This window comes from Nanorana parkeri, unplaced genomic scaffold (genome assembly GCF_000935625.1).
Source record: "Nanorana parkeri isolate BGI_ZX_2015 unplaced genomic scaffold, ASM93562v1 scaffold470, whole genome shotgun sequence".
Lineage (NCBI taxonomy): Eukaryota > Metazoa > Chordata > Amphibia > Anura > Dicroglossidae > Nanorana > Nanorana parkeri.
The window spans coordinates 332,683-359,065 of NW_017306738.1; the positions used below are offsets into that span (position 1 = coordinate 332,683).

At 43.1% G+C, this 26,383-nt stretch overlaps 1 protein-coding gene across 1 annotated transcript in view; it reads right to left on the bottom strand.

The window, feature by feature from the left end:
- Window positions 1–258: 258 nt before the first annotated feature.
- DDR1 (discoidin domain receptor tyrosine kinase 1) overlaps window positions 259–26,383 on the bottom strand; it is a 41,520-nt gene continuing 15,395 nt past the window's right edge. The window contains exons 5-19 of the mRNA XM_018560625.1: window positions 20,248–20,476; window positions 19,751–19,898; window positions 19,117–19,219; window positions 17,888–18,074; window positions 16,247–16,493; window positions 14,371–14,526; window positions 12,832–12,989; window positions 12,140–12,350; window positions 9,712–9,813; window positions 8,835–9,067; window positions 7,457–7,584; window positions 5,674–5,880; window positions 5,261–5,495; window positions 3,639–3,788; window positions 259–747 (exon numbers count right to left, since the gene is read on the bottom strand). Of these exons, the coding sequence (XP_018416127.1) occupies window positions 589–747; window positions 3,639–3,788; window positions 5,261–5,495; window positions 5,674–5,880; window positions 7,457–7,584; window positions 8,835–9,067; window positions 9,712–9,813; window positions 12,140–12,350; window positions 12,832–12,989; window positions 14,371–14,526; window positions 16,247–16,493; window positions 17,888–18,074; window positions 19,117–19,219; window positions 19,751–19,898; window positions 20,248–20,476 (2,653 nt within the window). The 3' untranslated portion in view covers window positions 259–588. The remainder of the gene's footprint in view (window positions 748–3,638; window positions 3,789–5,260; window positions 5,496–5,673; window positions 5,881–7,456; window positions 7,585–8,834; window positions 9,068–9,711; window positions 9,814–12,139; window positions 12,351–12,831; window positions 12,990–14,370; window positions 14,527–16,246; window positions 16,494–17,887; window positions 18,075–19,116; window positions 19,220–19,750; window positions 19,899–20,247; window positions 20,477–26,383) is intronic.

Sequence of the window (26,383 nt, forward strand, 5' to 3'; positions counted from 1 at the left end):
AATAGAACATAAAGTATAATAAAAATGAAGATTCTATAGTGAGAAACAGCAATTTCCAACACAGAGCTTGCTTCCTGTCCAGGAATCCTTTAGGATTAGTAAATTATATTTTGGTGCCCCCTTTGCCTGACATGGCTGCTCTCGTGCAGCAAAGTCTTATAACGGTCAGATATTCCAAGTTTTGTATAGGCGTGGTGACAATTTTCCATACATAAGTGTGACTATAAATCAGCTTGTTCACACAACGCACCTTTTCCTGGTAGTGGCCCTTTTAATAAGCCCGGATGTATTAACCTGACCTTGGGGTTATGTCACTGCGTGGTCAATGTAAGATCCAGTGTAGACGTGTTCTGGAACCAGACGTGTTCACATTGCATGTTTCAGTGTATAGTGTTTTGTCTGCCTGTAACCGATCTCCAGTGTTCTTGACTGGGGAGGTACAGTAAAATGGAATAGCTAAAAAAAAAAAAAAAAGGGGGGTCATGGGCTGATGCTCGGGATGAAATGATGAGATGCTTTCTAAAGGCCGGATCACAAAGGATGACGATGGAGGGTTGAAGGGTGTCCACAGAACGTGTGGCGCTCCAGTTACTCCTTCAGTTCCACAGTGGGACAGCAGAGGGCGTGAGAGGTGAGCAAAGCGTGCATGTCCTGGAAAGAAGGCCTTTCCCTGCAGTCCCTGGCCCAGCACTGCAGCATCAGCTCATACAGCGATGGAGGACAGATGGGTGGCCGCGACAAATAGATCTGGAGTGAAGGGAAAAGGATTGGAGAAAGTTAGTTCAATAATAATACAAATGCCAAAAGAACTCTGTGCACTACTGAATTTTAAGAGATAAAATAAAGTTGAACTCCCCTTTATCTTTACTTAATGTGCTGGAGACACCACATTGGAAATAGACAGTTGTCACCGGAACAAGTGTCCCCATTAGAAGATCTTCTGGTGACAACTGTTACATTTTGAATTGCCTATCACTTTCTGTCCTGGTGACAATGGTCAAACAGAGAGTGTGAATCTCATAGGGAGTAATAAAAACCCAAAAGGAGTTCTAAAAAAATAAAATAATGTTTTGGCTATATATATATATATATATATATGCATGGTGACCTTTTAGACAAAGTTCACTTATTCTTTCTGCCCCCGTCCCCTGACCTGAACAATCCCACCCTCTCTCTATACTTACCAAGATCCAAGGGCTGCTGCTCTACTGTTTATTCACATCCAGTCCTGGCCGCATCCGGCTCCCTGATAGGAGATGGCCCCATAGATGTCTATGGGGTTGTAATGTGTAGGTGCAGCCAGCAGAGGGAGCAAAGCAGCCCTGGATGTAAACAGTAGTGGAACCGTGCCTGTCGGATCTTGGTGGGTACTGATTTGCAGAGGGGGAGACTAGGATCGTTTAGATCAGTGGTGGGAAACAAGAAAGATGAGTGCCCTTATCCTTTTAAACACTAAAGTAACCAACATAACAGATAACCAAAAAGCAGCATAAACTTTCAGCATATAATAAGTAAATTGAATTCTTTCCCATCCAGAAGATGTAGCTGCTCCCATCCAACAATGCAAAGTGCACTTATGCTTTTGGCCTCTTTAAGACGACCTAATGGATCTCTCCCTGCTCATGCACGGTTGTATTCTTACCGAGTTCCAACGAGTCAAGCCTCCATTGTTTATTTACATCCTACAAGGAAAGTCTTCCTCTCCTGGCCATGACTGTGCAGTACATCCCCACTGACTTCTGAATTAAAGAATGGAGGCCAGGCCCATTGGAATTCGGTAAGTATGCCTCTGTGAAATTGGATGGAAGGATCAGTTGGATCATCTTAAAGGGGGCTAAAGGATGACTGCACTTTGTTTTAAAGTGCATTTATCCCTTAGCAGCTGAATGGGTCGTGCTGACAAGCACTTTTTGAGCCCAGAGTGGCAGGGGAGTGAATGAAAGATGAGAAGAAGTTTCTGCAGATGCCAGCAATGAAGGGAAGCTGTCCTAGTGACCATACAAGTTCACTGTATCCTACCTGATGGCACAAAAGAGTTCTCAGTCATATATATTAAATACTGTTGGGGAATTTATCATAGGAATTGCGAGAGTTTGAACTCACATATGGCCGCATGGGATATATTTGCGCAAGATGTATGTTGCTAATGTAATGTTGTTCATGAATGAGGTTAAATACACTGCAGGAAAGAAGACTCCTAACTCCAGGCAAAAAGCTTAAGGGCCGGTGCACACCTAGGCGATTTATCGTGCGGTTTGAGTGATATCGTGCAAAACACAGATGCACTGAAGTCAATAGAGGCTGCTCACACCTTTGCGGTTTGTCTCGCGGCCAAAATCTCCTGTCGCGAGAAAAGGTGCAGGAGTTATTTTTGGCCGGTTGTTGCGCGGCTTGGGTCCCATAGACATCTCTATGCATTGAAAAACACGTGACAACCGCGCGGTTTACAATGAACAATCGCGCGATCGAAAACGCGCAACAACCACGCGAAAACAGCTCGGCATCTGAATTGCCTAGGTGTGAACCTAGCCTAACTGTTGCTTGAGGACTTCTCAGGGCCGGTGCACACCTAAGCGACACACCACCACGCGGAAATCGTGCACGAGCAGGTCAGGTAAAAGTACCTTTTTTTTCTGCAAAACACGACGTGCGGCTGACGTGTTCGGAAGCAGGTGCGGAATCGCGGTGGAAACTATCTGAAAATAATGGCACCCACAGCGCGATCGGTGCACACCTGGGCGACTCCTGACCGCGCAGCTATCAATGCGGAATCGTGCATGATTGCCGCACGGTGGGGTGTCGCCTAGATGTGCACCGGCCCTTAAGTTGCGATTGTTTTGGGAGGTGATGCTCCAGTTTCAGACAACCGCAGGACAAGCGCAGATGTAAACAGTTGCAAACTTTCTCAAAACACGCGCAATCAGGAAAATAGCTCAAGCTCTGGTCAAAATGGGCGCACATGTTAAAAGGAGCCGCTAAACAGATTTGCATATTTACAAAAATGATCTAGGAGGCTCAAGTAGTTGCAAATGCTTTGATAAATTCCCCCCGTATCTTTCCGTTAATGGAATGACCCGTTTATATTCAGCTTTCTTTATAATAAATAAATAATGAACAAGTCTCCTATGAAGCCTGTGCTGCTTTTGTGAATTATTTGGCAGCCTGAAGATATTCAGGACGTGACCGCCACAAACAAGGTGGCACAATAATCCCATCAGCCCTGCATTCCAGAATGGAAGTAACTCTGCGGAGAAGGATTTTAGTGGATTTGCTGGGTGAATTAAGGCCACTGAGCAAAAATAAATAAAACTATTTACTATAATTGTATTTCTAACTGTATCCTTGTTACTCTTCCTGGAAAAATATATAATAATAATTTTTTAGATTACTCTCATATCTTTAGGCTTGTGTCCTTAACTGCTGCTTTTGTGTCAGCCTAAGGTCAGCGCTCTGTTAGTAGACCTTTGCTGAAAGCAGTGGGTGGCTTATCCTGTAAAGGGTTTTTGGCAACAGTTACTATGACTGTACTAATTTCTAGTAATAGCCAATTGGATTCCAACTGTTACAATAAATAAAACACTTTTACTGATCTGCATCATTTTCTTAAACAAGACCGTTGACATCTCAACCACACTTACCTGTTTCTTGCTGTCTCGAAAGATTTCGCCGGCATTCTCAATCACATCTTCGTCATTTAGCTCTCCGTATGGCTGCTCCTTACATAACATCAAAACCTCCCACAGCGTCACCCCAAATGCCCAGACATCGCTGGCTGTGGTGAATTTTCCCTGTGTGGAAGGTCAGGAAATCATTAGGGATTTTGTCTTTATTTTTCCATTACACAGTATTTTATTAAAGGTTTCAGAAGCATAATACAGCTTTAAGGCATTATAGTAGGATCAAGTTATAATAAGCACAAGATCTCAAATATATCATTTGGTGATTCATGAAGGAATTGAGAGAAAGTGACGGGGAGGGGAGGGAGATGATTCTTTTCAGCCACTAGAGTCCATGTCTTAGAAGGCCAGGAGAACCAGGTGTGCTAAGGAGCAGAAAGGTATGGGGGGTCATGTATGGGGATATAGGGTGTATTAGGTATGGGAGGGGGAGTAGTTAGGAGGTATATAGGGGCCAATTTTTATTATACATACAGTTGTGAACCTCTTTTAATGGTCTTCAGGAAATTTTGTGTAACATTTTCTTGTCAATTTAATTTTTTTCATGTTTAAAGGTTTGTAAATTAAAGTATTTTATTTAATCATGTGTATAACATTGTTATTTTACAAATAAACCTTTGATACAGAATATTTCTATTAAACAGTATCTGCAGAAAGTCGCGGAATGTTAACGCTTAACTCTAGTCAAAAGGTTTTTTGGGGATAATTTTGCAAAGAGTCCACATTTTGATCAGGCATTTTTTTTCTGCCTGTGACACCATTGGGGAGATTTTTAGAATATGGTAGATCCCATTACATACCTGACTGGAAAACCCCAAAAGGGGGGGGGGTGGTTGGGGGAGGATTGACCATCAAAGTGTCACATAACTTTATCGACCTTTCAAGACCATCTGGTCTCTTCTTTAGGCAAAACAAAACAAAAGTTTTTGCCTGAAGAAGAGACCAGACTGTTTCGAAAAGTCGCTAAAGTTATGTGACACTTTGATGGTCAATAAAGAAGATTGACTACAAAAGTTTCTGGAGTGCGAGTGACTTTCTACCAGTTACACTATTGGGGAGATCTTCCCTCACTTTCCCTCACCTCATAAAATGGGGCATGTGGCTGTGAGTAGGACCGGAAGACACAAACAGCAATAATAAAGTTGTCAAAAGTTCTAACTCTTCCCCATTCTACTGAAATGAGTTTTTGTTTTTGTCTGTGTCCCCATTGGAGAACTTTCCACCCACAAAGCAGGGAGAAATCTCTCCAACAGGGACATTGGGCAGGAAAGAATGCTTCACAGATGCTACAACCTCTCACCGCTCTCTCAAATTAAATATTTTGGCTGGAGGCAGACCTTCCAAAAGACCAGAATAGCGGATCTTGCTTTCTATCTAAGGATGATAACCTTCCCCGCATTAAAGCGTAGGCCCAGTACCGCCATCATTTTAAATATCTCCTGACACCTTCACATATTCAGCCATGATAGTTAAGCTTCTCTTACACAAACCAGTTTATGAAAATGGTGCTATTTATAAACAGCTGCCATTAAACAACAAGAAGAGGAGTAAGTTATGATGAAGAATTAGGCAGGCTCTCTTACCATGAGTATGCACTCCCAGGCCATCCACCGGATTGGCAGCACTGCCCGCCCCTGTATCCGGTAGTAGTCTCCAGCATACAAGTTGCGGCTCATTCCAAAGTCGGCTATCTTAATGGTTAGGTTTTCTCCCACCAGGCAGTTTCGAGAGGCCAGATCCCGGTGCACAAAGTTCAGGGAAGAGAGATACTTCATACCGGAGCAGATCTGGAGGGCCACATGGAGGAGGCTAGGATAACTGGGGGAAGGAAAAAGACAGATTAACCGTTAAGGCAATCAAATCTTTGGTCTTCAGTCATAAATAGGTTTGCCACCTCATGCCTTTAAAACAACATACTGTATAAACACAGATTTTATGGCTAATGAAAGGCCAAGCATCATACCCGTCTACAATCTGAATAAAGGGGTTTCTTCACCTGATACATGGAGGGTTGTGTCCATCTTCCATGCTCTCGTCCTCCTCTGCCAGCTGGTGGGAACTCAGGAACTGGTTGAGGTCCCCATTCTCCATGTACTCTGTGATCATGCACAGTGGGTCCTCATCTAAGCAGGCCCCCAAGAGACGTATGATGTGTGGGTCACTCAGACGAGACAGGATCTTCAATTCCTTCAGGAAATCACTCCTGCAGACAATTAGACAACCCGACAATTAGAGACATTATGGGTAAAAGGACAGGGTCAACCACAAAGCATTATATATGGCTGATAATATGTTGACACCCATCAAATTATTGAGTTTATGTGTTTTCAGTGAAGGCTACTGTCATAGCTACAACATTTATTTTAGGCAATTGTGCACATCCAACCTTGAGGCAGTAGTTGGGGAAGGCCCTTTTCTGTTTCAGCATGCCTGTGCCCGTGTGTAGAAAGCAAGCTCCATAAAGAAATGGTTTAATGAGTTTGGTGTGGAGGAGCTTAAGTATCCTGCATAGAACCCTGACCTTAACACAACTGAACACCTTTCGGATAAAGCTGAACTCCAACATCGATATATGTCCTCACAAATGCTCAAATGGGCACAAATTCCCATATATGCACTCCAAAATCAGTGGAGGCTGTTGGACCACATAGTGGGTCGAACTCCATTTTATTGCCGTAGGTTTTGGGTCCAACTCCATTTTAATGCCATAGGTTTTGGAATGGAAACTCCAACAAGCTCATATAAGTGATATAAGTGTGATGATCCACAAAATGAGGAGGCTTAGAAAGGTGCAGGTGGTCAGATGGCTCCACTATACCCATCAATGATGATACAAGAGTCTACATTTTGTTTTGGGTAGGGGGTTGTCAGAGATCTGTATATACGGCTGCTGGTGGGGAAGGGGTAAGAACAGCACATATGGCCACTGTAATGGTGGGGGTATAATTGGTGACCCCCAAACTTTGTGGCGCTTAGATTTCCTGAAGCTCTGTGCTTCCTGTGATACATTCTTTCTCCATTGTAAAACACCTTTTATTTTGCATCTTCATCCCTGAATGTTATAAAAACATTGTACACATTTGATGTTGTTTAAGTTCTTTGAATTTTTAATTGTTGATTTTTGTATAACATAAACATAGAAAGCAGTGCCAGGGACGTGAACATTGTACATGTGTGATGATCACCATCTGCACATCATAAATGTGACATGTGTTTTTACTATTACAACCCTGCAACATTGTAATCTGTGTTAATGTGTCACAATTGATGTATCACATTGTTTACATAAAGGCGGCATAGATTGAAAGGCCAAATTCCACCTTTTACACTGTGTTCTATGTTACACCCATAATAAAGTTACACTAAACCAGCGTTTTTCAACCCTTCTACAGTCACAGCACCCTTCGAAAAAAATGCAAAATTGCAAAATTGTCTAAAATGTAAATATGACATGTCGTTCCATCAATAACAGACATAAGGTAGACCCTTATGATAGGGGTCTAAATGGGGGTCTGGTATGGATGTTAAGGCACCATGCCATAAAAATAATAAAGAAAGTTCCCCCCTTCTCATCAGAGAAAAAAAACCATTAGGAGCACCCCTTCACATCAGAGTCCTCAGTGCTCCTTTACATCCTATTTCATATTCTTCACAACAGTGCAATTACATCAGCATGACAAAGGTCAGGATGTGGAGAAGGTCTGGATAGAGGCCGATTTCTCACTGGGGGAGGCCCTGGATGCAGGCTGCCCTGGAATATCATAACATAAAAGGTTTACCTGGCATTCTTATTTGCATCTGCTCTTAGTAACTTCACAGCCACTAAAAGACTCCGACCCTTGCGCATGTTGAAGGGAAACTGCAGAACAGGTAGTTCTTGAGGATTGACCACTTCACACAGGTGAACCTGGAAGTAAAGTAGCATTACACTGAATACTATGTAAATCTGAGATATCATTGTGTATCACAGAGGGGAAAACTGAGAGATATATAGAATTCTTAAAGAGAAATATAACAGTGACAGGAACACCTAACAAGACATACGGCACAAAAGCTAAAGCAGACATACTGTAGATTAAGGTAATTATATGTCCCATATTGAACACCCTTAATGTAAAAAATGGAGAGTACAAGCTTTGAAATGTTCCCAAACCAGATCTTCAATGGCAGCTACATGACCCAACACCAGAGCATTGATCAAGGGTAGGATCAGTTCAATCAAACTGGTCTCTGACTGGCTTTGTTTAAATATAAGTCTCCTATGACTCCTCAGCAGAGGTCACTTAAATGATGTGTTCACATGGAACAGTGGTTTCTGCAGCAAAGATATTGACGCAGTACCTATCTTTCCATTTATAACTAAAATACTGTATCACTTTCATGTGGACTGGCCATTTAGTAAGCCAATGTGATGTGTGCAAACCTATATCAACCAATCAAATTGGAACTTTATTTGGTTTGGAAAACAAAAAAGAAAACAAAATGAGAACCCAACCCTTTACTTGGTTTGTAGAATGGCCCTTTGAGCTCCCTCGCTTCAAATCCTAAAACTAGCCCTTAACGAAGCCATGGAAGAAAGCTCCTCTGTCCCTGCACCAGAAACCACCTGTGCCAACTCATACCCAGAGCAATGAAGGCTGTCTGCTTGGGGGGTTTTGGTATTTGTCCCTTTTGTTTTTCCTTTTTAAATAAAGGCCATATAGATATTTATGGATTAGCAGAGTGGTACAAAGGAACATAATGGATTGTGGTACAAGGAATAGTTAAGGGGGACAAAACAAGAGAGCAAACAGGGAAATGGCAGTTAGTGGTGTAGCACCCCAATATGTCTGTAATGCAATGGCTGACTGGGATAAGTGGATGACAGATTAGTAATGGGATAGTGAAGATGCGCAGGGTATAATTGGTGACAGGGACATTATGGTAAAAGGTCTAACTGTGTGATACAGAGAAGGACAGAAGGGAGGTATAAGAAATCTGAGATCCAAGGAAATTCAGAACAGGATTGATGACAAAAAAGTGTCAGCACAACAATGACAAAACAACATTCTAAACAAGATGGATGACAGAGAGACTTAGAAACATTGAAACAAGTTAAAGAAAGAGACACAAAACACTGGTCATTATTTCATCAACATCTGTAGCTATAAAAGTTACCTCTCCAAACTGCCCTTCTCCCAGCTTCTCCCGGAAGAGGAGATGCCCTCGAGGGAACTTGCTGAGGGGCAATTCTTTGGATGTGAGAGTGTCGGCAGTCAGGGCAGGTACGGCATAGGTGTTACCCCCTGTCACCCCTTGCAGAGTGACAATATCTGCTTCTGCGTAGTGGGGGACACTAGGAGGGCAAATGGCAGGCAGCTTAGGAGAATCCAGCTCCCTGTACCCCCCTTCTAGGGAGAAAGAGGGAAAAAAGCATCAAGTAAGAGGGAGCAAGGAAGGGTAGAGTTGTAGTCAAGAAACTAAAGAATATAAAGATAGCAACAGGAGCTTTAAGTAATAAGAAGTTGGAAAGAAGAAAAGGTCTGCTTATAAAATATGAGCTAGTACTGCCATTCTCAACCAGGGTTCCATGGAAGCCAAGAGTTCCGCCACAGCTTTCTAGGGGTTCCTTGGGCTGATTGGCCTCCCATTTCATAGTTATGGGGCCATTGCCACTTGGCAGAGCCAGCTACATGACACCAATGATCTTTTTAGCTCTCTCTAATGCTGGCATTCTGACCACCACTGGAAAGGTGGCATTCTTTAACTGGCCACCAATGTAAGGGGCATGTTACCCATTGACCTCCAATCCATTGTTTGAGCAGGGGTCCTCCAAGACTTGAAAATTAATTTAAGGCTTTCTCTGGGGTAAAAAGGTTGAGAAAGGCTGACATAGCATAATAATAATAATTTATGTGCTAGTATAAAACATAGAGGTGACAACATTAGAAACTCTTCAGTCAGTGAAATAGCAGATACAGAGAAAGACATTGAATATACAGTATGGAGTTTGCCATCTTATATCATGGGCAGCTCCAATGTGACAGCCCCTTACCCTGGCTGTTGATTGGCTTAACCTGCAGGCCGCCAGGTTCTGTGATTGGCCGGCTGTAGGTGGCAAGCAGGAGCTCATAGGCTGGGTTGTTTAACAGTAGAGCTGGAGAGACACATGCAGAGTACAGAGGGTACACCTCAATAAACATGCAGACACCATGGACACAATATTATATACATATACACACATGAACACAACTGTCTTCCCACAAAGACTAATATGTTTATGACATACAGACAATATCCGACATCAAAGTCCACAACAGGTCAATATACCACAACGTCTGATAGAGATAAAGGAGTCACTCATTCTCTTGCACATACTGTATGTACACTGATAACGTTTACTTTATTGTGTTTTAAACACCCAACTGATCTGTCTGTTTAAAGGGGAAGTCCAGTTTTGTAAATAAATTTGAGAATGTTTTTGCATATACCCGCTGAATACCTTACTTCTGACTGTGTGCCGGCGGTGGGGAGCGGTGGGGAGCGGTGGGGAGCGGTGGGGAGCGGTGCCTTACTTTTTTTCACAATGCAAGACACCATTTTTCTTATGTCTTTGTTTTTTCTGAACTGTCACAAAGTGACATTTTACTCATTTCTATATATCACTGCATTGAAACGGACAGGCATATGGGGAGTCGCAGTGCAGAAATATGAAGAAGTGCATTTCTCATTTCTGTACCTTTCTACTCCATTGTGGCATGAATGGAGCACATAGAAAACAACTGTTTTCTATGTGAGCTTGCAGAGACCTGTGCTGCTCAGGTGCAGAGAAAACCAGGTCTCCACACCTAGTGTGAATGAGCCCTCGGACTCCCTTCTATAGTCCTTATGATATCAGACATTGATGCTCGGTGGGACTGAATGCATTGCAATGAACATCGAATCCCACCCAGTAACACCTACCTCCCAAGCCCTACTTGTTATAGATTGGCAGCATGCAAACATATTCCTTTGCACTCTTTGAAACAGATGGGTCTAAAATGCTAATGCATGGTCTTTTTTTATTGAACACCATTGTGGAGCAATGTGATAAAATAGCATAGAATAGTGTTAGGCAGCTATGGGCTGTAGGTGGTGATCACATAACACAGCACTCCCCTTATTCACTGCCCATAGCCGCCCAGAAACTACACGAGTCCCAAAAAATCATGGGACATGTTGATTTAGGAAATGGCTTCTGCAGCAATGGCCGGATTTACGCTGTCTGCTGCCCCAAGGCCACGCTCCTCTATGCGCCCCCCTCCCCACCAACGAGCAGGCTGCATACAAGTGATCTCAGCGACATCGCTGAGGTCAATTGTAAACGAACGAGCGGCTTCCCCGCTCTACATTTAGCTCTGCTTGCCTAAACCAGGGCTAAATGTAGATAACAACTACCCGCCTGGTGCCCAGCACAGCATGTCCCGGGCGTAGGGATTCCTGCCGCCCCTCTGCTTCCTGCCGCCCCTCTGCTCCCTGCCGCCCCGAGGCTGGGCCTCGGTTAGCCTTGTGGGAAATCCAGCCCTGTCTGCAGCACACCAAAACTTCCTCCTGTCCCCCTGGACTTGCAAGGGGCTCGGGTGATAATTGATGATACCACAGGGAACTGGTTACGGCACTGGGCAACAACATACATGGGGAAGGTGGGTAAATTGTGGAGTTGAGCTTTAAATCAATTAAAAACATTTCAGGTGAATCAAAATGTATGCAAAGTCTTACAGTATATTTTCTTTATAAAGCAGCCTCAGCCTGATCAGAAAAATCTGTGTGCTGCCAGCAAGCTGCAGAAAAGGACCCTTGTTTCTACAGAAAAGCAGTGGTCTCTCTGCAGAGGTCTGAGTCAGACCTATAGCTATGCAATCAGGAAAACTCATGCTCCCAGCTGATTGGAGAGCTAGCACAGAAGATTAGATGGTTTCCCACTGTGCTGGTAGAAGAAGATAGATGGAGAAGGTTATTTGCAATGTATGTTGTATAATTTTCATGTGGTCACCCAATTTAAAGGAATCAGATTTGTGCAGGAATAATCTTGCTTGTATTGCAATTAGGCAAACTGAGGTACCCTAGTTGACTCTAGTAGGCATTGCTGGGGTTTGTAGCTCCCCTGCAGCCAGTGAGCCACAATTTTAATACCTTCTGTGGCAATTAAACATACTGGTGTTATACTCTAGTACATATACTCTGGCACATCACAAGTATACAGCATATGACTACATGAACATTAGGGCTAACATGAATGAAAACATGAAATACTTGGTTAAGACAACACCAATTATAATCTCCTTCCCACCTGAGCAGAAATATATAGGCATGCATTTAGTAAAATCATCTCTAAATATCTTTATTGCATGCGTTTGGATTTCAATACTCCCTACAGACATGCACAAAACCCTCCACACACATGCATACACACAATGCTCAGGATACATAAGGGTCTTCCTCACCTGTACCCTCAGAGCTGGAGCACAAAGTGGGCATCTTGGCCAGGGCGCTGTGGCTTGGTTCCTGGTACTCCCCATCCGTAGTCAGAATGCGCTCATAGCGGTTACTGTGGCGGGACACCAGTGAGAGGTTCTGTGTGTTGTTGATGACCACGGTGTCCAAAGGGAGGGAGAGGTGGGCAGCGAGGTCACTGTCGGAGGGGCGATGCTGAGCCTTGAGACGAAGATTAAGAGGAGCAATTATCAAGTTTTCTGTTTATCGGGGTAGTGGCCCAAGGGCCCATGCACAATTGCTAGTTTTTTTAACATGTGGTGTCTATTCCCATGTCACCCAGACGTAGGGATTGTTCACACCAGCCGGGATGGGTTATGCTCTGCATAACATGCCCCCTGGTGTGTGTTATATACAGGCGGTACAATGTGCTGTTACAACGCATTACAATGTTTACTTTTCGTTCTTAACTTTATTGAAATGTCTCAATATGACATTCTGCTGTGCGGTGAGTTGCACTGTGTAAGAATGCATACACAACACCGCACATGTAAACAGGACACATAGAAAGCAATTGTTCTCTAGCTGCCCTTGTGTTGCACCTACATTGATCTATGCAGATTAACACAGCTCAACGGACATGGTGTGAACGAGCCCTTATACCATGTTCTTCTAACCCCTGGTGATCCATCTAATCTCCTACCTTCCCCAGCAATCTCTTCCAGCGTTGCCTCCACAGGATAAGGATGATGACCACCAATAAGAGCAGGATTATGACCACCAAGCAGCCAATCAGAATGGAGGTGTTGTTGTTGTCGTCCTTAGCAATTGGCTGGTTTATGCGGTTAACGCTGACAGCTTCTGGTGAGGGGAGATGTACAAAAGGAAAGATGAGCAGAAAGCAAGTGAAGGTGTTACCCATATGAACTGTTCAGATTTCAGCTGCCATTCTTCTACGAAAGCTTAGAAGTAGAATAGATGACATCCAATCAATTACTGGCGCTAGTGGTTAAAACATATCTAAGGTCATCTTTTTTGGTAAAGAATAGGGAATGGTTTAAACCCCTGTTGGTCTTTTTTGACATCTGTGCCCAACCGGGCAGATTCCCCTTCACTTCCTGTCCTGTACATACTGTATAACAATAGGCCTTGTTTACCTTGGCGGCTGACTTTCCGCAGTGGATCGCTTTTCAGAGGTCAGTTGACAGCCGGTTCACTGGCGTTCAGGAGGTGATACTGCTGCCTCCTGAATGGCTTTTTTTTAATCCCAAGGGAAATTTTACATTATAATACCGTACAAAGGTTGTGGAATAGTCCCATTGACTACAATAGTCACGTTTGGTAAGCAGCACTACTTGCCAAACACAAAATGCTGTATAATATTTTCCACAGCATGTATATGAACACGAGTGACCGCCATGGTAACTTTTAGGTGTGCGGTTGGGGGACGGTAGTAAAACACAGATCAACCGCTTGTTTTTACCACTCTTTTGACGCCCATGTAAATGAGGTCTAAGTGAAGAAAATCTCTCATTTCCCAAAGTGAGGCAAATCCTCTCATCGACAGTTGTCACAAAACTTAGTGTCTCCAAGGCAAGATTTCCCCTCTGTTTCTGTTCAGGTGACAAGTCAAAAATTTGGATTTTCCCTCATTTTTCTAATCAGGTGACAATGGTCAACAGAACAAATTGAGAGGATGAATCCCCCCTTCCTTTCCGGGAATGCAGATAGCAGTAAAAACCTGAGAGGGTTCTAACCTTTCACTTCTCTATCCAAAACGTTTTGGCTTTAGATACACTTTATTGAAAACATGTAGAAATTTGACTGGAAAACAGAGGTACCGCAGCTGGTATACCAAACAGCGGATTTTTATTGCTAAAAGCAAATACAAAAGAATGAACAAGAAGAGATATAATTAAAGTGGAAATCCCTTCACCAGCATTTTCACACAGTATTCTTCTGGATTTGGGATCTTCAACCATCTTTATTGGTTGTGCCAGAATTACACAACTCCCAAACTTGTGCATGGGAGTTCATTCCTGCTTACACCGAGGCATGCCAACACTGAGGTATGCGGTGCATACGCATCAAAGCGTATTGCACAGAAGATTGTGACTAGGCAGGTAAACAGGTTTTATTGCAGAGCAGACATAGTATGTATCTTCCTCAATAAAAGCCTTTCCTGCTCAAAATGTTATATTTATTATACACTTAAAACTTCACAGGAATAAACAATCCTCACCGTGAACACTCTCACTGAAGCTCCCCATTGTGGTGATGGCTGGTTTTATTTTTTGGCTCGTGCCCTGAGGCAGTCCTGTTACAGCTGGTAGGGGGGTTGCCTCTCTTGGTTCTGGCATAGGGCTTGGTTCCTCTGGTTCTGAGGAGTCCAGGACATCTGTACATGAAAAACCCATGTCAATGGATCACGTGAGATTCAGAACAACAATGCTATTATAAGAGATCTTCAGTATAGCTAAAAAATACTTCCTTACAGTTTTTTAAAATCCACCAAAGTGTGGGAGTTGCAAAACAAGATGGGGTATGTCCATTTAAAGAGCTTCTCTTCAGGGTTTTTAGCTTTAAATTGATCAATTTATAATGGGTTTATGGCTTTTTCATTTAAAGTGGAACTCTAAAGCAAATAGCTACATACACGGTTCAAAAAAATTCCATCGACAGTCACTGCACACAATCCAGGGAGTATCTGCTTGGGTGCACTGCAGCATAGTAGATACATAGAAAGTAGTAAAGACACTCATTACTCATTACATCACTATTTTGTCCAATGTTTTGCTTGATCGTGGTCCATCTTTGTCAATGCTGCAATAGTGCGATCCATCAAAACATTGGACACAATAAGCTCCTCCTGTGTGGACATTTACTCCTGCTCAAAGGCCTGTGAGGGCCTCTACTATTTTTTATTTCTCGACACAGTTAAAATACATATTAGCCTACTGTTTTATCTACCAAAAGATCTTGGCCAGATATTACCATGATACAAACATGCTGTATCATGGCCCCTAGTAGGGATGAGCTTCTCCAAACCCGATCTGAACCTAAGCTTCTCCAAACATTGAAGGAGCTCTTCCCATGAAGCTTCCATGTTTGGATGAGCTCAGGTTCAGATTGGGTTCAGGCCAAACCTGAGCTCATCCCTGGTCACTGGTAGCACTGCTACTTCCCAGGTCACTCCTTGCCTATGGTAGAGACGTGACATAGGAAGCTGAATTGTTGAACCAGGGAATAAGTGTATCACCCACCTGGCTGGGCAGTGCGCAAAAGGTGTCCAAATCACAAAACTACCTGTTCAGAATTACAAATTCTTTGCCAGGTAAAACCATGAAAATGCTAGCTGCCTGTCTGTTAGCCAAATGACTAAAGTGTATTAAAACCTTAAAATATAAATACTTGACATAATGTATATATGTATGTATTACCTTATTCTTACTTATTTTGACCTGGTGATTCTGCCAGCTTCAGACTGATTAGCACTTCCTGTGCTAGAATGACAATGTGGCTCCCTAAGCAGAAGCAGCATTGTCACCCTAGGAATAGATGCTCCTGCTGGCCCGTACAAGCCAATGTGGTGACCCCCTCCACTTTGATTGTCAGTGACAGCTGCCTATGAGCATTCATGTTTGAGACCATGCATCTACTGAGCCACATGTACATAAAATGGAAGCTCTGTGCACAGCACTCTTGCTTTGAAACATGAACTACAGTAAGCTTAACATTTTTTCATTATTTAGAAAAAAAGCTCAGATAGTTCTATTTTAATACTGCCCTTGGCATGTATAGGGTTTATAACTAGGGTTTAGTTACACTTTACTGTCTTACTGAGTCATTGACCTGGAATAATTATGCAGATAAGGAGTGCCGATTTTACTTTTTTTATATACTTATTCCAGAGGGCAATGGATTTCCATAACAGCCAGATAACCAGCATTTTTAGAAGGAGGTCACCAGTGGTAGCCCTATGATGAAGTCAGCACCTGATTCATCTCACCCTTCTCTACCAAGAAATTAAATATAACTTTTGTAAGGACTGACCTTTAAAGATGCCATCTTTATCTCAAAAAATGGAACTTATTGGGAGGTTATAAAAACATACTGACCAGAGAGGAAGGAGATTTCACTGAAGAGCATCCATTGGCTAGAGAAGTAATAGTGACAGCGCAGGATTCGTGCCATTCTGTTGGACAGCGGGATGGTGAGAGTGCGGGCACTGGGGTCCCGGATGTCCAGGGCCAGGGAGAGGCTGACGGGCTGGAGGTCCCATGGAGTATGTAAGGAGCGCTTGAAGTAACAGTCCACGCGGCGGAATATCTGGACTCCTCGTGACCCCATGTTATTACAATGCACCTGAGGGGGAACAGAGAGGGAGCACCCAAAAAAAAAATTAAAGCTTAAATCAAGACATGCAAGCTGTGCCACACCACACAGCTCTGTCCATAAGGGCAGGAGACCTGATTTTTCTATGCTGCTGTTAGGTAACACGTACAGCTTTTTTTTTTTTTTTACGTAAGAGTAGAATGACATCTATGGCATTAGAACACAAGCCAAGAAAACAGGACAAGTAGATTGCACACTTACCTGACCCTCATCGGTCTTCTGTATCAAACAGACTGACAGGTAACTTATATACGCTAATTCATATTTGATGTATACATTCTGTCATAAATATTGTTCCACGGACTGTTCGTGTGTCACTTTGTAATCTTGGGAAGGGGGGATCTATGCTAGAAGGGTATATATTGATATATTCATTTTGGTACTCTGACTTGCTTAAGAAGCCATATTGTATATGTATAGAAATGTGTAAGTTCTTTAACTAATGGTCTCTGTATGTTGACAGTTACCTTTTTTCTGTAATTCTTCCTGCTGTGTATTTAGCCTAATAGCTGTATACCTGCAGTATGAGATCATCTATGGCACCACTGCCTCTGATTGCTGGTCTCAGCATGAGATTTGGTGCTGTTCACTGTTCACTGTTCTCCTTGCTGGAGAGGAATCTGTACCTGTGAACCTGCAGACATTTCCCTGCTTCTGTTGTATTTGTTCTTTGTATTTGTGTTTTCTCCGCCTATCCTGATGCTTCTTGATTATATCTCCATCAGTTATCACATCACTTGTTATTAGGGGCAGCTCTGACACGAGGAAGCAAAAGCCTGCTTCTCTATCAAGATGGCCGCCTCCAGTCACAGAGACACAGTGCAGAACGAGGCAATAATGGGGAAAAGATAGGCAACAGGGAGCCTATATACAACAAGTAGCTAGTCCTTTGCCCTCTGCATGGCTTTTTTTGGGGCTCTGTTAAAGGTAAACTCCCTGTCACCTATGTACAGTATGTTTTCATTTGGAACACTTAAGATACATAAGATATCTAAGATACATAATATGTAATATTCTGCAGCAGGCACACTTTTGCTAGTGACTGCTAAGTCCCATCTGAGCCTCTGATCTTCGGCTCATAGATATTTAATGCTAGCAATGCTGTTTATAACAACAAATGTTCTCATATATTATAATATAATTCTGTGATTCTACTACAATTAGTATTGGGGTCAGTATTGCGTTTGCATTCTTTCTTGTAGAAGTTTATGGTTATGATGGAATTCTTGTCTTTCTACGATCCTGTGTGTTCCTATTTCATCAAGAAGGCTCTCAGGAATGTGCAGCAACTGACTGGTAAGAAAACATATTTACAGCAGCCAAATTCCACATACAGTATAGCATGTCAAAAAGGCAGTGCTTACCCTCATATATGTAAAAGCTCGTAAGGCATCAAAATCAAACTCCATTTCAAGGTACCCAGTTGGGAAGCTTGCATTATTCCAGCCAACATAGTCATATCCAGGCCAGACACCTAGCTCCTTGTTCTGGAGAAATTCATCCGCCCCAATTACACCATCGGTCAGCTGCCCCAGACCTCCATAGTGCAGGCTACAGGGCAAGAGAAAGAACAGAATTATCATAAAATAAGATATGATTAGGACTGAATGCCCTGCCTGTACATGTTTGCATTTTAGATCACTAGTGGTCAACTGGTGGTATAGCGGGGCCCCAACTACGGCCCCTAATATCAACAAGGGACTACACATAATTGCACATTTAACACCACAGAAGACTGTCAGAGACAGTAAACATGTCACAGGAGATGGTCAAAGACTGAGGAGTGTTTAGAAACAAGGGGTATGCTGTAGGATAGAGTCAGAGACCGGGGGTATGACATATGAAACCGTTGGAGGTCACTGTCATTACAGCCCCTTTAGAAATCAAAATGTCTACTTCTGATTGCTGAGGCACCTTAAGTACCAAAGGGCCATAGGTTGGGCACGAGTGATCTAGAGAAAAAATAGGCAGAAGCAATTGCGATAACAATACGTAAGTTACTTATAAGGTAACAATGTATGACTTATCAGATAGTAGAGGAAGGGATAGGGATCGGGGTGTAAGGTGGTACTGGATCAGATTAAACAGTCAATATTAACTTGGTTCCATCACTAGTTGGGTGACAGGTGGTACGTAGGCTGCTCACATATGAAGAAGCCCCAAATGGGAGTACTTTAGGTCATAAAATATTAGGAAGTGATGACAGAGCACCAGTAAGGAATAACGATAGGGCAGAAATGTATTATTTATGTAGCATTTCCATTTGAAGGATTCATTGTGGACTCCTGCCGAGAAGAAAGCAGTACTGCAGAGAAGCAAAAGTTAATGCCAGAGGGACCCTTGCAAAATTTATAGAGAACATGTTACAAATTATTATACCATAAAATGCTATTGTTCCTAAGAAACACATCGTATTGGTATAATAAACAGGAGCTCAGCTGTGCTAGTCCATTATGTGATAAAAAAGATCACCTGCATCACTAACAAGCATTGTTTGCGGCTGACAAGGATTTCTGAATACTGGAGCTAAGAATAAACCAGCCTGGGTAAAATAAAAAGCTCAGAATCTGGGCATACTAGTACATGTATTTACCCGCCAACAGTGTATCCATCATATGTTGAGTCATTTAGATTTACAAGCATCGAAGGAAGCTTCATGATGTTTCCAGGCGGAGAGGTATAAAAACGAAGACCATCTGTGAGGACAAGAAAAAAATTCAGAGTGGAAAAACAATGATGAGCAGAACTGGGACTATAAACATAACATAAGAAGTTGTTAGGGACATTCATCTAGACTTGTTTCAAAATGTTAAAGACATTTTACTACTAATCCAAGTGGCTTCCTCAGTTCACACCAATGCTGGGAACATACCAAACAAATTATCAGTAATGTTCCCAACACCCACATTTGGAATAAGGAAGCCACTTGGAAAGTGGTGAAACATCTTCTTTACCATTACTAAACAAGTCCAGATGAATGCCATCATTGACTATGAGCTAACCCATGACTTGGATTAATAAAATCTGTCACAGATGATGAACAGAAACGCTTTTTTGCAACAACAACCAATTATGTGTTAGTTTTCACCATGTTGTATGCGCTAAAGACTCAGCAACTGGAATGTGACTGGTTTCAATGCCCAATCTGACTTTCTCATTCTCAGATTTCTATTTGAGGGTCCAAGTCACCAAGATGACTAAGAGTATTATGTCACACAAAGACTCACCTTGCCAGACACAGCCATAGAGTTCAACTCTAAGGCAAACGCTCATGACTCGGTCAGCCATGGGGTAGAATCGAACATAGCGGGCTATTAGTGGAGGCCCCAAGTCCTTTAAAACGAGATCACCTGTGTTTTCATTACCCACTATGACCTGCACGGGGGAGACAAACACACATAGTGAGCCTTCCTGCAAAAAGAGGAGTCTGATTTTTGGATGGGTGTGGAGCCAAGATGTCCAGCAGGATATCCTCACCATTGGAGTGTTAAAAATTATGACAACATCCTTCATCCATAACTAACATATCAGACTTTAAACAAGCAACCTTGTTTATTGAGATATTCAGAGAGTTATTTACGGGAGCAACTCATCTCCTCTCTTTCTTATTTTTATAGCACTATGGAAGAATAAAAGGAAGTATCTGATTGATCAACACATACTTTTCTACTTTATAAAATCAAAAATACATAATTTAGCACCTCCCTATCATCAACAATCTTACCTCGTTTCCCCAGCGGTCTTGCCACTGGGCCCATTTGTAACCGTCTCGACTGTAGCGCAGTTGGTAATGCCGGACAAATTCCTTGCCAAGCCCACCTCCATCGCGGCCCTGTGTGCCAACAAGGGTCATGAAATGGAGCTTCCTCAGATCTATCTGTAGATACTCTTCATTATTCGGATATACCGGTCCTGCTGGGCACCATGCACCATCACCATCATGACTTTCTAGCCTGTGTTACACAGAAGACATATTTAAGTTATTTTTTTTTAAAAAGCAAACACCCAACATATCAAGTTGTGCCCCAAAAAACATTTTTTTCTGGATAGCCTTGGCTGTTCATTAGTTACTCCCTCATGAGATTAGTTACTCCCTTAGGAGATTTTACCTTACTTCCTGGGATGGGAAGGCACAATATAGTAATATTACCCTGACAGAGGTTCTAACCCTGCCCCATTTTACCAAAAAAGTGTCTTGCCCCAGAAAAACTTCCCATCACTTCCTGTCTTGTCATGGAAAGTGCTTTGTTGTTGTTTAAGCTTCAGTTGTTTGAGTTTCAGGGGGACATCAGGGAAAGTCAGATATTAGTAACAAGGCGGAACTGAATTAAGACAAGGGCGCAGCAGAGGCTACTAATTTTTAAAGTTAAAAATGAAGTACAACCCATTAACCCAGCTGAATGTAGAGCCCTGGTGCCCAAACTTGCAGCCCAGGAACCACATGCAGCCTTTTGGAACTTGCTGTGGGGCCCTTGGACCCTAGCAGTCATGAGTGGGAGAATTGATTTGTAGCAGTGATATCGAAAAGCCCTGTGTAACATGTCCCCAGTGACTCATTGCCTTTTACAGCATGTCTCTGGTCTCCAACCACTCCTGTAGCATGTTCACAGTCTCTGACCATCATTTACTCTAGAATCTCAGCAGTCTCTGTCAGTTCTCACTATTATTACATATAGGGAACATTATGAGGCCCCATGGTGATGTCAGGGGCTGCAGTTGAAGCCCCCTATACCTCGTAGGTTGATAACCACTGATGTAGTCCCTATGTGTTAGGGAACATTGCTTTACCCCGCTGATAAAACTGCTTCCACTTTTCATCTACATACTACAACACCCAACTGCAATTTCTGTATGGTGAATGGTTACCAGGTCAGAAAGGAAATACAGATGTGTAATGTATGTGTGAAGGAAATTTGAACATTTGTTCGTGATATGCCTACTGTCCTGTATAATTGGACTGATATCCTAAAACTAGTAAAAAGAAAACAATCAGATTGTGGTTTCCATTGTCCCCTGCAGGTTTTAACACATGAGAGTTGAAACCTAATTGGTTGACATAGGGTTTCCTTCCAGTTTTCAGAACTTTCCTTTTTGGGCTTCATTTATGAATAAGAGATCCTAAAGCACACCAAGGGAAAGTGAAAAGCAAATTCTAATTGGTTTAGTCACTTTGATAAATGACTTATCTGCTGTTCAGGCCTACCAGCTCACATTGATCAAATAACACTGAATCTCAAGACGAAGACAATGGCATGATAAGTCTACCACGAGGCAAAACCACAGCAGAAAAAGTCTGTGTTCATTGTTCTGACTGAGATTTCCCAGAAAGGAAAAATCAGAGCACCAGCTATTAAAGAAACGTAATGGCATTCTTAGGCAAGTCACAACGAGATGGCTTCTCTCACACACTACAATTTTCTTTGTCAGCACATTAAGACAGACTTTCGATACTCGGAGTTCTCTATGAAACTCCCTGTTTTGCTGAGTTACTGACTGAAACACAATACAGCTAAATAAGATGCTAAAAAAGATATTATGACCTGTAGGCCAGTAAACTGGCTATTTTGTAGACTCAGCTATTGCTTATGGGAGCGCTACTCGTCAATTCACAGGAAGATGGTGACACCACTGTCGAAGCAAGCCTATCGCTAATGGCTGGTGTGCATGAGATTCAACTACAGTATGCTTTTACGTGCTCTTGGGATGCTTTGAATTGTGTTGGAGTTGCATCCAGTTGCTTTTGTATTCACTTCTATGTGAAATAAAGGAACTTGGATGCAGACAAAAGCCTATATACACAAGTCCTAAAGATTGTTATAGAGGTCAACAGAGGAAGGAGTTCTGTTCATATGGTTGAGTGCCAACACATCATCATGGAAATGACGTGGATTGGGCAAGGCTTTCTAATCTATCCAATGACGCTGTCCCCATAGAAAGGTAGTTGGGGTCATGGGGGTCAGATTAGGCAATAGAGGAAGGAGTGATGTCCAGATAGTTGCACGCCAACACATCCTTAGCCAAATAATAGGGATTGTATAACACTTTCCAATCTGTTCAATGACACTGTCCCCATAGAATGGTCGTTAGGGGTCTTGGAGGTAAGATTAGGCAATAGAGGAAGGAGGGATGTTCAGATAGTCGAGCACCAGCATATCATCAGCCACATAATAGGGACTATGTAAGGCTTTCTAGACTGTTCAATAGCATTGTCCCCATACAATGGTTGTTACGGGGCATGGGGGTAAGATTAGGCAATAGAGGAAGGGGGTGGGTCAGATAGTTGAGCGCCAAAATAGCATCAGGCATATAATAGGGACTATGTAAGGCTTTCTAGACTGTTCAATAGCACTGTCCCCATACAATGGTTGCTTTGGGCTGACCACCATACACTGAAACATAGCCTAATAAGCCCACAACAGCCATATTGGAAGATTATCCTAAATCTAAGGGAACCCTAATCTAAGGGAACCCTAAATCCTAAAGATAGCCATACACTGTTAGATTTCTCCCCCAGGGGCTGAATGAGAGAAAATCACTTGATTCCCATGATTTGCTCCTTTGACTCTTCAGTGAGGAGGGCCAGCAGTAATCAGCAAAAATGTAAGATGTGTATGGCCAGCATTATTCTGAACAGGCTGAACTGAATAGGTAAAAATAATTAAAAATGTCTCCTCCCCACCCCAGTGGTGAAAGATTCAGTCCTATTTCTGCCTAAAATTGCAGGATTGTGGATTAAGGACAGTATGTTAGCCCATCAGGGTTGTTGCTGCCAATTGCAATTCCAGCCCTAAAGGAGATATTTATATCAGATCATATAGAGGTAATATCAAATCGTATGGAGATCCATTTGGTTAGAGTATCTTCTGAGTCAATCAAATACCATTCCAAGCCCTGAGAAAGGGGATTGTTGTTGCCCCTGAATCATGTTGACTGTTGTTGTTTGATTAAATTAAAGTCACTTTTGGACCCTTTCCCATTTTGGTTTGGCGTCCTTAATTTCTGAACATTGAGTCACTTCTGAATACCCAAAAGGGAGGCTTGTTTTGCTTGGGAGCTGCCTTTGACATCATTTATCTCTAAACTAGCAGTAAAAAGTTGCCTCCTCACTTTTGTAAAAAGATTTGGTTGGAGTTCCTCTATAAACACTGTGATGTTGGGGGAAGTTAGCACAAATGGTGAGCGCTTAAGGGCCAGTCTCGGAGCCATTTTAACAGGAAAAAGAACGGTCTTTTATTTCTTCAAAGGCAGACAACCATGGAAGTTTAACATAAAATAGCTTTCTTCAGCAGTACAACATACAGTGTGCTTGGAAAACAGATCGCCTCACCATTCTCAGGGTTGTCCTATTCAGTGGCTCACTCAGCCTCCCCAAACCTTCCAGCCTCCCAGGCTGTTCATGTGCCTCCAGCACACACCAAACTTGGCTTGGCCTGTGTGGGCCTCCAGCACACACAGCCACCTGGCTCCCCTCTGACGTCTGGGTGGAGTCCTCTTGACTCCTGAACACCTATGTTCCTCTTCCCAGCTCGAGCCCAGAACCTTAGCCAGCACCCTTTCCACAAGTGCTGTACACAGGTGTTCAATTAGGTGCTGGCCACTATTAAACAATGGACCCAGGAATGGAGATTTCATCCCTCCAAATTCTCTAAGAAATCTCCTGGCTCCAGGATCCCGACTATGATCCAGAAAACCTGGAAAGGACTGAGAAGCCAGCTCTTTCCTGGTACAAGCAATTGCTTCCTGGAGCCACTCAGCTCCTCTGGCTCAGAATCCTGGGTGACTTTTAGGCCACCTAGAACCGTTGTATTGCCACGCAATACCACAACACCTATAGTAATTTGGAGAAGCGGAATGAGTCGCATAACCGATTTCTCACAGTCTCAGGCAAAAACGTGAACTCCTGGTTTCCCTCGCTCTCAATCCCCGAGTCGCTGATCTCAAGAGGTGGCCTCATACAAAACATCTAAACACTTTCAAGGACAACCCTGAACTTTCCTGACGTATTTTGTCTAAAAACCCTAAATCGTCTTCAAAGCGCGTTTCATGTGACATGTGGTGGCCATCTGAGGGGTAAAATGGACCGAAGTGAAACAGGAACCTTTATTACCTCCTACAGCTCCTCTGTTTGATGTGCCATCCTCCCGAACCCTGAACTGAATTAGTGAAATCATCTGGCTTAAAGGACATCTTTCATCTTCAACGAGCTTGAGTTTATTTGATTAGGCGTGTAGGGAAACAGGTGAACGTTGTTTGCGTGTTTCGGTATGTACTGACAGTCAGTGCAAAACATGCAGTATTTCAACAGTAAAAGGCTTAGCATGAGAGGGGCCCAAATGATGTGCAGGTGTAATAAATGATTAACAGCAGATTTTAGGGGGCCAATGGAGAGGGGACCAACAGAACTAAACAGAACAGAGGGCACGTATGTAGAAAATGTCCTACAGCTGATCAGTAAACTCTAACTGAATGCCACTTTGCACATGTACTGTATGTCATAAGCAATTGCTATGTTTTCACTTTACTTTCATCCTTTGTTGTATGTCAGCACTGCCGATCTTCTGCACACTCTTGGCAGCCACTTCCTCTGTCTACATGCATACCTCCCAACTGTCCCTCATTTTTTAACCTGATCCCTCCGCCCCTCGTTCTCATCGGTTGTCCCTCTTTTTTGGTCTGATGTACAGATATGTATGAAAAGGTTCAATTTCAACTACCAAAAGTGTTATTTTGCACTAAGGGCTAGTTCATACCAGAACTGCGTGCGTCTGTGCAGTGCAATGCGGGTTACCGCAATTTTACAGCGATTGATTGATACTTTTTTTGTGCTTAAAATGGGATTTCAGGTGAGTTCCAGTGCGGTTGCATGCATTTGTGATGCATTCCGTTGCGATCCGATGTAACTATAATAGGGCAAGTAGTATTTTTTCTGCCTGCATCGGAACGGACTGCACTGGTGTGAGCACCAGAAATCCCATAGAAAAGCATTGTAATGCATTTTAGATGCAGCCGCCAAACTGAACGGACTACATCACAACTGCACCTGTTGTGAACTAGCAGCTTTCATCTTATCTCTTAAATATCTTGTTTGATATTTTGAAAAGCCAGTATAAGGGCCCATTCACCCCACATCATCTCCAGACCAGACCAGATTGCTTCTGGACCCAAAATGCATCCCAATGTATCCCCATGCTATTTCTGGTCTCTGTTTACACCAGCGCAGTCCGATCCAGACCAGGCCAGAAAAATACTGTGGGCCCTGTCACACCATCAGGAGTGCGTTCCAGTGCATTTGGCTTCTGGAACGCAACTCAGCCGGCTCACTTTGTTTTGGGGCGGGAGGAGCCGTGGCGGTGTATTGAACTCAATGGCACCGCAGCCACGCCCTCCCACCTGCGGTGCGTGGCACATTAGTGCCTGCGTTCCGGTACAGTGCGATCTGCAAAAAACGCTGCAAACGCTGTTTTTTGCAGATTGCACTGGACCGCAATGCAGGCACTAATGTGCCACGCACCGCGGGTGCCAGAGATCACAACGTGGGGAGGGGGCTTCAATGCACCGCCACACTTCCTCCTGCCCCCCAAAAAAGTGAGCCAGTCGGGTTGCATTCCAGTGCCTTTCAGAGGCTGAACGCACTGGAACGCACTCTTGATGGTGTCACTGGGCCCTGGATGTCTTATTTTGTCTGGTTTGGAATGCACTGGAACTGCGGGCAGGTTCACACCATTTTCCGGACCAGATCTGATACGGAAAATGGTGTGAACCTGCCCTAAAAGGAAAAGTATTGGTGAAAAAAAAAGTAATTTTTTGCATATACATTTTAATGGCCCATATAACTTCGTGGCGGGGGGGGGGGTCGAAGG